Below are 17,795 nucleotides of genomic sequence, written 5' to 3' on the forward strand. Positions count from 1 at the left end.
TCACTCATTCATTCATTCATCATCTATGAGGCATGGTTAACAAGCAATGTACGAGTGGGTGAAGGTGTATGCCTGCTAACACACACTTCCTAAATCTTCATATTTGTGATCTTTTTGCATCTTTGCAGTGAACACAGCAAACATGCAGAGCAGAGCAGAGCAGAGCAAAGTGTGTCTTTAACACTGTGCCATTAACAGACCTGGAGGACAGAATTACACTAACACATGCTCAGTATTCAGCTCTGATGCTTCAGAAACAGGCGACAGACAGAATCTATGGTCCAAAGACAAACAAACCAAAAGAGACGGACTGTAATTGAAATGATACAAACACCAAGACGGATCTTTTACTGTCCTATTACAGTACAGATACACAAGACAGAAGTTCAAAGCAGTGCGTAGCCTGTATGATGCTGGTAATCTGATCGCAAACATTTGGACAAGCTATGTTGAAATGAAAAAATGAAACAACAGTGTTATCCATTCTCCTGTGTCATGCCGTGTAACCAAACAGGACAAAGACCTCAACAAAGAATGTCATTTAAACTGTGAAATTGGAGCCAAAATGCGACAAACGACGTGAATTCAGAACGAGACCTTGACAAACAACAAGCCCTCATACTTCATCAAATAAGAGACGACAAGTTCTGACAGAAAACATCTCCATGTTTTCAACAGTGAGCAACAAATAGTGACGACAAAAAGATCTTGATGCCTTGACTTTTGGATGAGCACAGAAGGGGGGAGGGGCTTGGATGGAATGGGGAGGAGCTTCTTCTTACCCCTGGTTCCACTATCACCTTGACGACAGGAATGGCTGCCGACTTGAAACCAAAAGCCTAAGGTTAATCCGAGTTACACAAACCAGCTGTACACCACCAAACCGTTCACAAGTGAATGCTGTTGTAAATGTCATGACATTTCATCATTACCTTTGATTCATTCAACATCTAAAAACATAAAACCGCTCAGAAGCAGCTTCATGTCAACTCATAAAAAACAGGAGAGCATCCCAGCAAGCACCACAACTGATACCAAAACAAGTACATCATCATCTGCATAAAGCCCCACCATGCAAAAGCATAACCACAGAGTCTCTGCAATATGACCAGACCAGTGAGATGCATGCAATACAAAGGTGAAGGAAAAAGTTAAAAATTATTATTATTCTTTAGTTAAAATATAGTTTAACTTTGACACTGTTGAGAGTGAGGGGGAAAGCCCCAGAGAATCCCTCTTAAGGAGAATACCGGTGTCATTTAGAGCTAAAGCCTATTTATTACTGTTCACTATCTATTGCATGCAAATTGATTAATTTAAATAGACTTTCTGGTGTCAAACCTATCTTGAAATTAACTGCTTTTCCGGCTAATAAAGATGCCCTAAATAAAAACACATGGATGTGACAATAAGGTTTGTAAGGCAACATGTTTTTGAGGGATTATTTCCTGGCGGAGACTTCCATTTCTTCCTGTGGATGTCAGTTGATTTAAACTAGAGTAGAGTAGTCGAGTACAATGATATGAAAACACTAAACACGATGAAATAACAATAAAACTTAAAATTAAGTGTGTGGAAGCTGTTTTTCATACTCTAACAGAAAAATGGTTTCTTCTGAGGGGAGGAGAACAAGCCCTGACATCTCCAACTATGCTGACTATGTGCAGACAAACCAGGAATAATGTAGAGGGGACGACTGGAACAAACTTAAAAAAGCACCGGTATTATCCTTTAAATTAGGGAGTGTTGACATGCTCTTGGGTTATATTTGCCTGCTCTAAATTATAATGTGCATGCTTTGTGTGTGACACAACATTTCTTGTTGTACATTACATCACTAATAGTTTGATCTACTGTAGGAATGTATACAGTAGTATGTGTGAGTGTGTAGTGTGCTTTACTTTATGCAATTCATTCAAAACAAATGACTGACAGACACAAACAAATATTTTCACACATTTTCACAAGACTGTAGCAAGCATGGAGTAAATGGCATTAACATCAGCTGCAAACCAGGAGCTAGAGTGGCCTTGCAGTAACTGTACAGGGATTTCAAGAGGTTAGATGCAAACAATTTTGTACACAATGATCACATGCAAGATTGTTCTAATGGGATAAATGAGTTGCATTCAAAAACATTTTTGGACATAGTATTGTTACTAATTACAATCTGTGTCATCAATTTATTGTCAAAAGACAAAGAGGAATGAATGAATGAAGTCTTCAACAACACTCCATATAAATGTTGTGTTCTTGAACGCAACTCTGACGTTACAGCAAGGCCCTCTTGCCGGGAGCGGCACAGGACAAAAGGGGTGTATGTGTGATAAATGGCTACTTACATTGATCTCAGTGATGGCAATGTCAACCACGCTACCCACAACAATTAAGGCATCAAACGTGTTCCATGCATCAGCAAAATAGTGCTGCAAGCACGAGCCCAAAGACACAGAAAAGAAGAGAGAACAGCAAGAAAGAGAAGGAAGAAGAGGTAAAAAAAAAGAAGGGGAATATGAAAGATAGAGAGAAAACAACATCGAAAAGTTGTGATTTAAGATAATAGAGTGAAGCTGAAAGTCAAAACTTTTCTGCCACTGAGTCTGGGAGAGTAGGAATTGTTTAGTATCTATAAATGACAATGTGAAAGCATAGATATCCTATGCTGTAACTACATGATTTATTATTGACCTCCTGTTTTGAATGTCATATTGTGCTCTCACTGACACAGTGGCAGGCTGACAGAAGTGGCCACCATAGACTTTGACTCAACACTTCTAAACAGTTTAACAAGATATAATGCGGTGTGGTGCAGTAACATAATATGTCAGCATGTAATAGTGCTGAGTTGTAAACCCAGGATTCAGATGGAAGGTTTTTCCTCTTTCAGACTGGATCAGTTTATAACTTGGTTCTAGCGTACAATGAATAGATAGTAGCCAAAACTGTTCTGCCAGGCTAGAATTTCAATAAATCTTTGCCTATGGTGCCCATCAACCATCAAGTCCACAACAGATTTAATAGACTCGCTTCGTGACCAGAGATTGGCCCAAGCCAGCCTAAAAAGATATCGCAAAATTAGAAAAGGAAAGAAGGGAGGGAGGAAAGAAGCGAAGGAAGGAAAAAAGGGGAGTAGGAGGGAGGAAGAGGAAGCGACAGAGTTGTACATACTGACGTCTGTCTACCTGGCTCAGTATGATGTCGACTACGCTGCCGATCACCACCAGAGCGTCGAAGACGTTCCAGGCGTCGCCGACATAACCCTGAATATGGCAGTATGCACAGCCAGCAGGGGGAGGGAGGAGGAGGGGAGGAGGGGGGGAGGATGGAGGAAAAGTAAAGGAGGTAGAGAGGTTATGGTGAGAGGAACGATGGAGGGTGAGGAGAATGAGAGAATGGAGGAGGTAGGAGACCAAGGGTGAGGGAAAAGGGGAAAAATCAAGGGAAAATGAAGAAGTCAAGGGGAATGAGAGGGGCGGTAAAAAGGAGAGGGAGAGTGTGTGAGGGATGGGTTAAAAGGGAAAGGGGGATGCTATCAAGTAACAACTTATAAAGGAATCTTTTGAGGAGAGGAAAGGAGAGGAGAGGAGAGGAGAGGAGAGGAGCAGAGAGGAGAGGAGAGGAGAGGAGAGGAGAGGAGAGGAGAGGAGAGGAGCAGAGAGGAGAGGAGAGGAGAGGAGCAGAGAGGAGAGGAGAGGAGAGGAAAGGAGAGGAGAGGAGAGGAAAGGAGAGGAGCAGAGAGGAGAGGAGAGGAGAGGAGAGGAGAGGAGCAGAGAGGAGAGGAGCAGAGAGGAGAGGAGAGGAGAGGAGAGGAGAGGAGAGGAGAGGAGAGGAGAGCCTTACCCTTGGTTTGAAGGCGATGAGTTTGAGGATCATCTCCACGGTGAAAACCCCGGTGAAGACCATGTTGAGGATGTCCATGGCATAGTTAAACAGCTGGGACTGACCATAGTGCTGGAGAGAGGGAGAGAGAGAGAGAGAGAGAGAGAGAGAGAGAGAACAAGAGAGAGAGAGAGACAGACAGACAGGAGATATAAAATATGTACAATTCATAATAATACAGAGAAGTGACAGTGCGTGAAGGAGTGTGTGCTGCTGTCTGTCTGTATTCTTTAAAGTAGCCGCCCTTTGCCTTGATGGAAAGGCAAAGGCTTTGGAAAGAAGCTCATACATAGGATCAACTTCACTGTTTATATTTGTCTAAGGAACACATTTCAAGCATTTAAGCAGAAGCCTTTAGATCAAAATGGCTTTAAGAGAATGAAAAAACATAGTACATTCAATCAGGAGTGTCCAAACTTTTGACTGGTAGTGTACTTCTGTGTAAAGTTTGGCATCATTCCTCGTTGATGTTCTACTCAAAGGGCGCAGCAGCAGGGAAATTGCATCCGAAGTGTGGAAAAAAAAGTGTGTAAATGTAACTTTCTTCTCTCTGAATGCAAATTAAGACAATAACAATGTTGTATTTGAAGGGTGTCTTACTTTTCGGATGCACAAGAACACTAATAAAAGTGTGTACAATTTTAAGATTTGTTCCTTTTTTAACACAAATAAGTATGTAAATTAGATTCTGTTTGGAACATGACTTCCTCCTCTGTTATTGGAAATGAATAAAGAAATATGTGTCTATTTTAGACTTCAGTCTTATATGTTAACCAAATAAAAATAGTGTCATGTTTGACTTGCAGATACTTCATTGTATTTCTTGTTGTATTTATTATGCATTTGCATAATGTGGTCACTCCATGCTTGCTGTCCCGTCTGTTATCAAAGTCTTTTTATCTACAGTCAGTTCTGAGTGTTTATAGATAGTAACAATGAAATATGGGAGGAAGTCATCACTCATTCATGGGAAAACATATTTTGCTTAACAAATGACAAGTGGTGTATCCAAATCTAACCTGACCATGTGCATGAGAAAAAGACAGAGGGAGAGAGGGCGAGAGAGAGAGAGAGAGAGAGAGAGATAGAGAGAGAGAGAGAGAGGTAACTGTGCAAACTGTTTGTTTATATTTGATAACTGAGAAGCAAATGATGATCATTGTTTATGTGCAATATTCATGTGTTCATATGTGCAAATTATGAGCAACCTGAGAAGAAGCAGCCATATTTGAAGGAAACTGCTGATAACATTTAAACACATTTAAGTGTGTGTGTGTGTGTGTGTGTGTGCGTGTGTGTGCGTGTGCGTGCGTGTGTGTGTGTGTGTGTGTAAGTTAGCAAGTCAGCACAATTGTATCTCATTTATCTAAACTTCAGACGTTCAAACTGATGAGCTGAGCAAATATAATAAAATAAAATGTGGCAATGCAAAAAACATTGTATTTATAGTTTGAATTTCCTTGTTGATGCATGCAATTAAAAGCATTTAAACTGCAAATTACTTTCAGTAGAGTATATTTTGGAATACATGTACATGGATGTTTCATAACTTGAATACGCTTTTTAAAAATAATTTCAGTTGTCTGAAAATTGCACTGATTCATACAACCTCCATTGCAGAGAGGGTTAGATTGGCATCATTTTCCTATCTATTCAGTGTAGTAAACAAAAAGGCTGGTAAACCACCAACAACCAATACAATCAAAAGTCAATTATGTTTTCAGAAGAGCGTTAATTTCTGTTTTTTCCCTTAAAAGATCCTATCTTCATACAACTTGCATGCAGTAAGTCTGATAGTACTTATAATGATGTGTGCTATGAATTTAGTTCATTATGAATTATGTCAGCGTAAAAAGTTAAACTCTATTCCACCAAGAAAGAGTGTGTGAATTCTATTTTGTAAATATAAAGGTGGGTCAAAATGACCAAGAGTAGACTCAACAGCTATAGGTTGTGTCAGTTTTACACACAGACTGAATGGAGAGCTCTTACCTGTATGGCCAGACACAGGGTGTTGAGGATGATGAGGACAAACATGACGTACTCGAAGCCTGTGGAGTTCACCACATACCAGAACTTGTACTGGTAGGGGTTCTTGGGGATGTAGCGGCGCAGAGGACGGGCTTTCAGAGCGTACTCCACACACTGACGCTGTGGGGGGAGACAGACAGACAGACAGACAGACAGACTCACAAACAAGCTCAACATGTCGTCCCCCATAAATGATGCAGACACCCTTTGGGCCAATCAGTGACAAGATGCATCATCCCTACAAGTTTCATCAAAATCGGACCAGTGGTGTGGCAGTTATGGCCTTTCAAACTTTGAAATTTTGACCTTTAATTATAATTGAATTAATAATTCTAATTGAATATGATCAAATTTGCATTAAAAAAGCTGAATGGAAATGGCAAAATTCACTTAAGTTTTCTCAGTTTCACAAAAATGTATTTACGCTTGCTTGAACCAGATTTTGTTTTTTGTCAATAAAGAAATTATGTAACAAATAGCGATGGAAATACATTTGTCGAATAAATAATAATGTGATCAAAAGTGGCTTTGGACTTTCTGAAATTTTGTCTGTAAACATTTCATCTGTCTACTACAACACACCTAAGTCCCATTTTGTTTTTGGCAACATTTCAACATTTTGAGTAAAAGTTGCTTGATGGATAGAAACATAGAAAGAGATGAAAATAGATATTCAATACTATAACACACCTAATGATTTGGTATGAAACTTTTGTCTGGACGGTCTTATTATTATTATTATTATTATTAATAAACTTGAATGTTCAATAAAGCACCAAAACACAGCAACATCTCACACACACACTCACACACACACACACGGTCGGCCCCTCCCACCTGGTTCTTGTCCAGCTCACAGTTCTTGTACTCCTTCTCTCCCTGCTCCTGGAAGGTGACGATGACAAAACCGACGAAGATGTTCATCATGAAGAAGGCGATGATGATGATGTAGATGATGAAGAAGATGGAGATCTCCACGCGGTAGTTGTAGATGGGACCCATGTTCTCTCTGTTGGAGTCGATGGCCTTGTACAGCAGACTGCAGGGACACACTCACGTTACTGTACAGCCGATTATTGGATTCAACTCTGCCTCTGCAAGTTTCCTTTAAGTTTATTTAAAGATACACACACAACACACACAAATGCATGCACAACTGCACATTCATACACACAAAATGGTCAACATATAAGCATAAACTCTCTCTCTAGTGGTTTTTCGTTACACGTTTTAGGGAAAGACGAGAGAGAAATCATCAATTCATGCTTAGAAGCGGTAAAAAATGTTCTGAATTGTTGCCTGTATTGCCTAAATGCCAAACACACACACTCACATTCCCTCACACACACACACACTGAAGTACTCACGCAGGCCATCCTTCGAAGGTGGAGACGGTGAACAGAGCCATCATGGCCATGAGGACGTTGTCGAAGTTGAAGTCGCTGTTGTACCAGATCCTCTCTTTGACCATGGGCAGCGCCGTGTCCCCGTTGTTGTAGAGGATGTAGGTTCCTCTGCGGTTTAAAAAGTGAGAGGTCAGACACACACGCACACACACACACACACACAGATACTTGTGCATCTTTCAAAGCTGGAAACTGAAGAATCAAAAGAAGAACTCACCTGCATTCCTCTGGGCTGGACTTCGCCTCATCTGTGCAGCGATAAAATTTCCCCTGTGAAAGAAAAGAGTGGAGAAAGTCAGAGGAACAGTTAGTTTGAGGCCTTCCACTTCTACAGAACTAATCACTGTTTTACACTAGGAAAACTAGGCTAAAACTAGGCTGAAGGAGGACTGGCAACCTGTCATCGGCCATCGGATCCCCTCCACCCACCAATTCATCGAAATGGGCCATTAGCCTAACTTTTATTGTGGGCAAAAACAAGCCGCGTGAACAAGAGCACCTGATTGGAAATAGACAAATAGGCTTAAATAAACAAGATTCGGCCTTACAAATGCATCATTTTGTTTTCATTATTACCAGAAGGTCAAAATCAAACTAATGGCTACACATAAGCTGTTGGAGTCAAAATAAAAAAATTGCACAGGAACACTTGATAACTGAAATTATGGTGTAGAATCAATGTTTGAAATATTTTATTAGTATTTTCATGATGCCAGACTTCATAATATATAATTCAGAAGCCAGAAGGCTGCTATGAAAATCGTCAGAATCCGTCTCCATGGAAACTGTCAAAATGGACCTGTCAAATTACAGCTGCATGGCAAAAACAGCACAATCCATCATATGCAACTTTCCTGGGACGATTTTTAAAATGTAAAAACACTACTTTGTAAAGACAGTGATTCTAGGAAAAGTCAAGATGGGAAAAACGCGTAAATGTGGAGTTATTTCAGTGTTCGCCTTCCTACTGCTGTTTCTTCTTCTTCCCTCCTTTCCTCCCGCCATCGTTCTCACCCTCCATCACCCTTCCCCTCCCTCCCTCCCTCCCTCCCTCCCTCTCTCTTCACTGTACCTTGAAGAGCTGGACTCCGATGCAAGCGAACATGAACTGGAGCAGCGTGGTGACGATCATGATGTTGCCGATGGTCCTGATGGCCACAAACACACACTGGACCACGTGCTGCAAAACACATGCGATTACACTGTTAGGAGGAGACACAGCGATGCATGCAAACGCAAAGACGCAAGTATGCACAAACACACACACATACACACACTGACTCTTGTTGTGTAAAGCTACAACCCCCTGTTCACATGTTGTGCATGGATTATCAGCAATGCCTTGGTGGAGAAGTTAAAATGTTAAGGATGTTTTTGCAGTGACATCCCTCTGATTAAAACAAATTATGACTTTTATGAAATTATGAAAGTTTTACCTCTCTGCCAACACATTTTGAACAAATCAAACCGTGATAATTGCACTCCTTATCAATACAAAAGAGGAAACTGTACCTCTTATCAATACACTGCTAGTGGGCAAAATCCTCTCTGAACAGTTTTTCAGGAACAAAGACAAAACCTTATTTCCAAATCGATGCACAAACATTTTAGAGAGTTTTTGGTTTTAAAGTGTAAAAAGTATAACCAGTACTGGAGTCTGAAGTTTTTTCACACAACAGCACGGAAAGTAATTTCTTGCTGACCTTGAGGCCCTTGGCTCTGTTGATGGCCCTGAGGGGACGGAGGACTCTCAGAACACGGAGGATCTTCACCACCGAGATAGCAGAAGACCTACGAAAGAAATAAAAAACATATGAGTGGATTCAGCTAAGCAATCTGACAGGTCTAAGAGGCGTTCAACCCCTCTGATAATTCCCATAAACACGGCTGGTTATGCTTTGTTACTCCAACACTTGTGGTGACCGGGGAGCTTGTTAGCAATATATGGATCTTTCTTGATTTCTTTCTTGTTTTCTCCCTTGTTTTATTATTATGTATGTTCATTATTTGAAGAAAACTTTTCAGGAAGTACACATGCATTAGTAACTGATTGTTGTGATTATGGTACTGAGCAGCACCATAATCCATAAACACACTAAAGGAAACCTTCTCAGGTATTACTGCCAGAATATACTAGAGTCAAATAAATTGCATCACATGGAAATATTACTTGTAGCAGAACAGGCTGAACAGTATTTAAAGCTGCACTATGCAATTTCCACATTGAGGATTCCCAGAAATTATGTAACCTGTGGATTTTTTATTTTATTTATTTAACCTAGTACCTAAGTATTTTAAATTCTCAGATTGGACAGCTTTAGGTCATTCTGTAATGAGTTCCATGTAGTGGGGCAGAATACATGAAAGCCTTTTTAACCATTTATTTGGAAGTGGATTTTCTCTTGTTCAGTCCAAACACTTTACTTAAATTGAAAATAAGGCAATATATTTTCATGAAAATGTTACATCAAGAACAAATCAGTGTTTAAATACTATGGCAAAAAGAAAAGCATAATTATTCAATGATAAATCAGAGACATGTCAACTACTGAGACTCTAACGTCGTCTCCATCCATGACTGATTGACAGATACGTACTGAATGCCGAAGGAGACCAGAGACACTCCGACAACCAGCAGGTCGAGGAGGTTGAAGTAGTTTCTACAGAAAGCTCCTTTATGGAGGAACGCTCCAAACGCCGTCATCTGGACAGAGGAAACATAAAGGTCAGGACTGAAGAATGAAGATACATAAACACACAGAAACACACACAGCTGAACAGCTTCAAGCCAGCCTCAAATGGGATTTAGACGACCCTTATCCCTATTCAGATCAAATTTTTATCAGATCAGATCATCAGAGCAAATTTTGAAAGAATATTTATATCAAAATTTGTTGAATTTTGCATTTCCTACTCTTAGGGCCCCTTACAGTGAAAAGGAGTTTTCATTTCAGACATTATATTTCATATCAAGACATAACAGTGATTTGATGTGCTAATGTACTTTCACTGTTGTCGGTTGACTGCTGAATTCAAATGATGGTTAGTTAGATGGTTATGGTTACTTCAGTGAAACAGATGCCCTGGCTCATGAGAGGCAAGAGCGAAACTTTGAAGCGAAACTTCAAAGCGAAATCTCAAAGAAAAATTTAGCTTGAAAATTGAAAAGTGAGACACAAAAAATGGCTTCAACCATTGCTATTTGACAAACTACTCATTATTTACACTCATTACCTACATTTTTCAAGTATTTCTGATACTGCAGAAACAAAAATTGTTTGGTGCAATGTTTTGAATATGTCCAATATGCGTCTTTGATGCAATATTTCTCATATGTCTAACACAAAATAGTAGACAAGGCAGCGTTGGAACACACACTGTACACACGTGTGCTCACAAATGTATACACGTGCCGTACTGTACACACACACACACACATACACACACAGAGACAGAGAGAGAGAGAGAGAGAGAGAGAGAGCATAAAAGATGAAAAATGATCAGACAAGACATGGGGCACATTATTCCAGAGCTACCCCACTCATTTCCGGCGCAGATTAAGCCGGGGAGCATATTATAAACACTTTCCATGAATCAAGGCCTATAATCTTCTCCTGATCGAAGCTTAGGCTTAAGTGCTTGGTGCAGCCGTGCAGCGAGCGAAGGGGCGAGAAAGAGGGTTGATTTTTAACAGTAAAATAATAAAACTGTTCCTGATTTTACTATGTTTCAGTTAGTTTCAACAAGCACATTCCATGGAAGTGCACGAGCCAAAAAAGGACATGACAACATTAAGGAAGGGGGCATAGGTGTGTGTAAAGTTTGCAATCAGGCAGTGGGATATTAAGCATGACCTTACAGTAAATACAAGAGGTAGAGACACAGAGGAGAGAGGGAGAAGTTCTTCCCTCCGTAGTCCAGAATATTTCAAATTTTTAAAAAAAATCCTCAATTTCAAAATCCAAAAATGTATTTGTCCAAAAATGGGAATTTATATGTCCGTGGTAGTGACAGATCCACAAATAAAGCTCCAAAGTTTCTCTGTGCTGCATGTATTCCTGAATATAGACAACAATGGTAGAACATTTTGTAGATTTTCAAAGCACACAAAAATGACAGTATAGCTGGAGTTTTCAAAAGCCCACCAGAATCACAGAGCCAATCAAGCAAACAATTTTTAGTCTTCAGAAAGTGAAAAAAAATATTTAGTTTTTGGCATCAACCAATCAATTAGATGAACTCTGGAGAGCCATTGGTCCATAAGCTGGTCGAAGATGAAGAAGGGGAGTGGGCCGTGATGGAAAAGTGACTGACAGACAAAAAAAAACCTGACAAAAACGGATGATCTCCACGCTGACGGACTGGCGCCATGACAACAAGACAAGCGGGCGGCCATTTTGACAAAAAAAAAAAAAAAAAAAAAACGACAAAAAATGAAGGGAGGGAGGACGTGTGCAGCAAGCTTGGAAGTGGTGGGTTGTTGCTGTGGTAGCGCGGCACAGGTTTTATTGTTTACCTTAATGAGGATCTCAAATGTAAACATACTAGTGAAGACATAGTCTGCATAGCCTAGGATCTGAGGAGGCAATCAGAATGACACAAGCACGCAAGGTTACTGAAGCTCTACCCAGCACAGCACAGCACAGCACAGCACGCAACGGTCATTTACCTTCAACAGGATCTCAACAGTAAAGATTGCGGTGAAAGCATAGTCAAAATAACCAAGTATCTGCAAGAGGCAATGCACAAGTTCAAGTCATCAAGTCATTCCAGTGATTGATCTGTCAAATGCTTTTAGCTGTGGAGATAGTAAGAGTCAAACACAGATAAATCAGTAACCACCAGTATATTTAAAGCTGCACTAGGCAAGATTTTCATGTGAAAATACATCCCATCTCCACTAATTGAGACGCCGTAGATTCACCCTATTTGTCCAAATTCTGTAAATTCTGGTGTCGGGTACGGACACTACGAGGAAATCTTCTCTGAGTAGAGTAAGTGACGAATTGAAACTTAAGAGCGAAATACAAACTGTCTCCTACACAGCAAATGTTCTGTCCAGAGGAAGCTGGACTCCCCAAAATTAGATCTTTTACCCTGTCATGTCTTTGGCTGTCCCTTGGTATAAAGCGATCAGAGCAGCCAGGTTGGTAAACTAAGTGTTGCGTGCAATTTACTGACTTTACATTACATCATTCTGAGTACTGAAGTCCTTAAATTTCAAACAGTGACCTCTAGCTACCATTTGGGGCCGCCAACATGCAAAATTGCCTAGTGCAGCTTTTTTTTTTAGTTTCTAGGCATGTAAAACAATGAATCAACAGTATCCAACAGTATGCAAAAAGTGTGTTTAACTATGCATATATCATACAAGAATACAGATCTAGGATCTCTGGTAAGGTGCTATAACCATATGAACTTCACTTCACAGCACTTCTACACACAGGCAACTTTCTGATGCAATAAAATTGGTTAAAGACCACTTTTAAACAAAAAATATATATATATCATGAAAAAATACTGTCGATCCCAGTTAGTATACCCATCTTCCTTGCATCAGAATGCTGCCCATGTAGCACAACATTACAGGCTGACTGTCTATATCTCTCATTCATTTAGCCTTAGCTGTGTTTAAAATTTGATGCCGTTTGTGTGTTAATTACCAAATCAGCTGGTTCTTAAGACTACTCTCAGGCCAAATAACCACCTGAGTATGACATGTAAAAACAAAGGGAGGACAGCTCAATACACTCCCTGTGGTTGTGTGCAGAACGTACGATATTGCGAGCGGAGAAGTTGCGTATGGGGTCTTCGGCAGCCAGAGAGACGGAGCTGAGCATGATGAAGACCAGGATGAGGTTCGTGAAGATCTGATGGTTGATCAGCTTATGGCAGAATACACGAAACCTGCAGCAGAAAGAAAGAGATGGAGGGAGAGCAAGATGGAGAGGAAGAGAAGCATAGAGAAAGAAAGGGAAAGTGAGTAGGGAGCAAAAGGCAGAGATTGTACAGTAGGTGCAGGTGCATGTCCGAGTTTTGTGTGTGTTTGTGCGTGACTCACGGGTTAGTGCTGCTGAAGATGAAGAAGGCGCTGCCCTCAGGAATGGGCGGAGTCTTCTCCTTGATGCTGAGCTCAGACAGCCTCTGGGGGCGGGGCCCAGCCGGGACCTCTGGCAGGTCGTCGTCATCGTTGTCATCACACGCTAGGAAACACAATCAGAGCCAATTTAATCCTCTTGGATGTGAAAACTATCCTTCTACTGTCTTTGTAGGTAATTTACTGGTACTTAAGTTTAAATTCTTTATTCACAAATTAAACTTTAGAAACCAAATGCCTCACTTCTGCTCATTTCTGCATCAACTGCTTCTCTTTCATGATTCATTCTTAGATATTCTCTCATTGTGCTAACTAAGCAACAGTAAAATCCCCAGTCTGGGAACCATTCGGTTAAAGCTCCTCACTCCTGTACTCTATTGATTCCTGTCTTTTTTTACTTGTGCAAATAAGTAAATCAAATCAAAGCTCCTCACTCATGATATTCACTTTTACCTGGAGAGTCCATGGTGGGATACGGCTCCTTGTCTTCCTCCAGCTCATCCTGTACTGGCACCTGCAGACAGCCAGGAGGTTTAACTCAAGTTACTGCTAGTGGGAAGAAAACACCTAGGTACCGTACTTTAACACAGGCAGTCGATATTTGTTACATTCTACCAAAAAACTCTCTTTTACCTTGGTCTCTCCATCCTTGCCTTCTGTTTTTTCATCTGCCTTCTTCTTTTCTATGATTGCATCCCTGCCGGTGAGGGATGAAAGAGAAGGAATTAAGAAACTAACAAGGCCAAAACTAACACTAACTTTTTTATAGCGCCAGTGGAGAGTGCTTTTCGCCTGGAGAACAAAAACAACAGGATAGAAATTCAAAATGTGAGCTGTTAGTGGACTGTACTTGGCACTGTTCTTCCTCTTCTTGGCCTCCTCTTCCTCCTTCTGCGCTGTGTTGAGGCTCTCTGCGTCTGCCAGGTTGTCAACAGCGATGGCCAAGAAGACGTTCAGGAGGATGTCTGGTCATGTGACTTAAGGAGGAAACACTGATCAACATGAAATCTAATGCTGGGATCAGAAGACACAAAGTGCAAGCGTGAATACGTGCTACTGTGTGTCTATTTGTGTGTGTGTATACTGTACATGCCTATATGTATGATGTATAAGTCCATGTATGTATGTGTGTGTGTGTGTGTGTGGCCAGGAGGATACAGTTTCCACAGATGAAGAGGATGATGAAGTAAATGCAGACCACCATTCCGGAGGAGGCCGGGCCGCCGTACGCCATGATCCCGTCGTACATCACCGTATTCCAGTCTTCACCTGTCAGGATCTGGAAAACACGACGCACAGTGGAGGCTCTTTAAATCCCCTCTCCCTCTAGCTGATCACTTTACAGGGCAAACTCTGTCCTGGTTCCCTTGCTTCAGAGGTTAACCACATTTTGATTTTGTTTTCAGAAATGCTTTAAAATTTGAAGATTTGGGTAGATGAGGTTACTAAATGAGGACTCCAAGGCTTTGGTATCTGTGATGTGAGTTTGAGTCAACCTCATCCTATATTGCATGTCAACCCCCGACCTCAACTTTGTTTCCTATCACTTTCTACCAGCAGAAGCAGAAATGTCATAAAAATATTTAAAAATGTATTAAAGGTGGATTAAGTAAGATTTGTACTTTTCCATAGCTAAAAATGACCATAACATATCTGTTTAATCGGTTTGTTGATCAATACCAATGACTCAACGATTACTTCGCCAGGTGGTGGGATATCTGGCGTTCAAAACTCTTTGTTACAATTCCTTGGTTGCCAATAAAGGTCGATAAAAGGCACAGATTACTTAATGTCCCTTAACCACATTTTGATTTGGTTTACCGAGATATCTGTACATTACTTTTTATATACAGTGTATTCAAAATGCTAGAAATTAATAGATTAAGTCTTTAAAATGCTCAAAAGATGATGTATTTGCCATCTGACTGTTGATTCGTTGTGTTGATGCAACCCAACAACTTTTTGTCCTGTTATTTTGCACACTCTGACTGAATTTTTTTAATTCCTCACTCTAACGCTAAAAAATTATGCGAATCCTGATGAACTGAACAAATCCGACAGAATAGAACCAAAGCGACCCAAATTCTGATGAAACCAAACGGAACCAAAGCAGCTCACCTGGAACACAGTGAGCAGGGCCTGGGGGAAGTTATCGAAGGTGCTCCTCTTGGTCACCGTCTCGTCAAAGTTGAACTTGCCCCCAAAGAGCTGCATGCCAAGCAGTGAGAAGATGATGATGAAGAGGAAGAGCAGCAGCAGCAGGGAGGCGATGGACTTCATGGAGTTGAGCAGAGAGGCCACCAGGTTACTGAGAGACGCCCAGTGACTGGAGAGAAGGAGAAAAAACCAAGTTAGGAGAGAGACATACAAACACTCCCACACCCTTTCACAACCATGAAGATACTAGAGAACAATAATGGAAACCAAAGATGTCAGTAGAGACAAGATGACCATCTCCAACACACACACGTTTCCAACGAACGCTACCTACAACCCTTCTGTCACAGACATAACACACACTGTCCCTCACCGTGTGACTTTGAAGATCCTAAGGAGGCGTACGCAGCGGAAAACAGAGATGCCCAGCGGAGACATGATGGCCAGTTCCACCAGGATGGTTTCTACGATTCCTCCACACACCACGAAGCAGTCAAAGCGGTTGAACAGGGACACAAAGTAGGCCTGCAGACCCAGACTGTACATCTTCACCAGCATCTCTAACGTGAACATCGCCAGGAGAACTTTGTTGGCAACGTCTGGAGAGAGGAGAGGAGAGGGGAGGAGAGGAGAGGAGAGGAGAGGAGAGGAGAGGAGGGGAGGGGAGGAGAGGAGAGGAGAGGAGAGGAGAGGAGAGGAGAGGAGAGGAGGAGAGGAGAGGAGAGGAGAGGAGAGGAGAGGAGAGGAGAGGAGAGGAGAGGAGGAAAAGAGTGTTTACTTTAGCAACACAAGAAAACCCTGTTGGTTACACCTATAAATGTATGTAATGGGGAAGGTAACATACAATACAAAGTGTGGTAAATACAGATTACTGTCTAGTAAACAAACGGCACAATTTGAAAGTCATAGAACGGAAGACAGTGTAGATAACCTGAACACAGAATACAACCAAACATAACAGAACAGAGTAGATGTAGTTGTGTAAGCTGATATGAGAAGAGAAGAGAAGAGAAGAGAAGAGGAGAGGAGAGGAGAGAAGAGAAGAAGAAAACAAGAAAAGAGAAGAGAATACAAGAGGAGAAAAGAGAAGAGAAGAAGAAAACGAGAAGAGAAGACAAGAGAAGAAAAGAGAAGACGAAAACAAGAAAAGAGAAGAGAAGAGGAGAAAAGAGAAGAGAAGACAAGAGAAGAAAAGAGAAGACGAAAACAAGAAAAGAGAAGAAGAAGAAAACAAGAGAAGAGAAGACAAGAGAAGAAAAGAGAAGAAGAAAACAAAAAAGAGAAGAGAAGAGGGAAAAGCGAAGAGAAGACAAGAGAAGAAAACAAGAAAAGAGAAGAGAAGAGAAGAGGAGAAAAGAGAAGACAAGAGAAGAAGAAAACAAGAAAAGAGAAGAGGAGAAAAGAGAAGACAAGAGAAGAAGAAAACAAGAAAAGAGAAGAGAAGAAGAGAGGAGAGAGGAGAGGAGAAAAGAGAAGAAGAAAACAAGAGAAGAAAGGAGACAAGACAAGAATAGAAGAGAACATAACAGGAGAAAAGAGAAGAGAAGAAGAAAACAAGAGAACAGAACAGAACAGAACAGATCAGAACAGAACAGAACAGAACAGAACAGAATAGAACAGTATAGATCAGAACAGAACAGAACAGAATAGATCAGAACAGAACAGAACAGAACAGATCAGAACAGAACAGAACAGAACAGAATAGATCAGTATAGATCAGAATAGATCAGTATAGAACAGAATAGAACAGAACAGAACAGAAGAGAACAGAACAGAACAGAATAGATCAGTATAGATCAGAATAGATCAGTATAGAACAGAATAGAACAGAACAGAACAGAAGAGAACAGAAGAGAACAGAATAGAACAGAATAGAACAGAACAGAAGAGAACAGAATAGATCAGTATAGAACAGAATAGAACAGAACAGAACAGAACAGAACAGAAGAGAACAGAACAGAACAGAACAGAACAGAACAGAACAGAACAGAATAGATCAGTATAGATCAGAATAGATCAGTATAGATCAGAATAGATCAGTATAGATCAGAACAGAACAGAATAGATCAGAACAGAATAGATCAGAACAGAACAGAACAGAACATAACAGAACAGAACAGACTAGATCAGTATAGAACAGACTAGATCAGTATAGATCAGAATAGATCAGAATAGATCAGAACAGAACAGAACAGAACAGAACAGAACAGAATAGATCAGTATAG

General features: G+C 40.7%; 1 protein-coding gene across 1 annotated transcript in view; it reads right to left on the reverse strand.

Moving 5' to 3' along the window:
- The window catches only part of cacna1db (calcium channel, voltage-dependent, L type, alpha 1D subunit, b), a 114,085-nt gene that overhangs the window by 27,845 nt on the left and 68,445 nt on the right, over positions 1–17,795 (reverse strand). Inside the window, exons 13-33 of the mRNA XM_078288239.1 lie at positions 15,944–16,169; positions 15,532–15,739; positions 14,572–14,692; positions 14,264–14,378; positions 14,047–14,110; positions 13,861–13,927; positions 13,378–13,519; positions 13,094–13,223; positions 11,986–12,045; positions 11,833–11,892; positions 9,914–10,020; positions 9,020–9,107; positions 8,389–8,496; positions 7,534–7,586; positions 7,278–7,424; positions 6,748–6,949; positions 5,872–6,030; positions 3,841–3,951; positions 3,183–3,260; positions 2,343–2,426; positions 783–824 (exon numbers count right to left, since the gene is read on the reverse strand). Coding sequence (XP_078144365.1) covers positions 783–824; positions 2,343–2,426; positions 3,183–3,260; positions 3,841–3,951; positions 5,872–6,030; positions 6,748–6,949; positions 7,278–7,424; positions 7,534–7,586; positions 8,389–8,496; positions 9,020–9,107; positions 9,914–10,020; positions 11,833–11,892; positions 11,986–12,045; positions 13,094–13,223; positions 13,378–13,519; positions 13,861–13,927; positions 14,047–14,110; positions 14,264–14,378; positions 14,572–14,692; positions 15,532–15,739; positions 15,944–16,169 — 2,372 coding nt within the window. The remainder of the gene's footprint in view (positions 1–782; positions 825–2,342; positions 2,427–3,182; positions 3,261–3,840; positions 3,952–5,871; positions 6,031–6,747; positions 6,950–7,277; positions 7,425–7,533; positions 7,587–8,388; positions 8,497–9,019; positions 9,108–9,913; positions 10,021–11,832; positions 11,893–11,985; positions 12,046–13,093; positions 13,224–13,377; positions 13,520–13,860; positions 13,928–14,046; positions 14,111–14,263; positions 14,379–14,571; positions 14,693–15,531; positions 15,740–15,943; positions 16,170–17,795) is intronic.

This window comes from Centroberyx gerrardi, chromosome 14 (genome assembly GCF_048128805.1).
Source record: "Centroberyx gerrardi isolate f3 chromosome 14, fCenGer3.hap1.cur.20231027, whole genome shotgun sequence".
Classification (NCBI taxonomy): Eukaryota; Metazoa; Chordata; class Actinopteri; order Beryciformes; family Berycidae; genus Centroberyx; species Centroberyx gerrardi.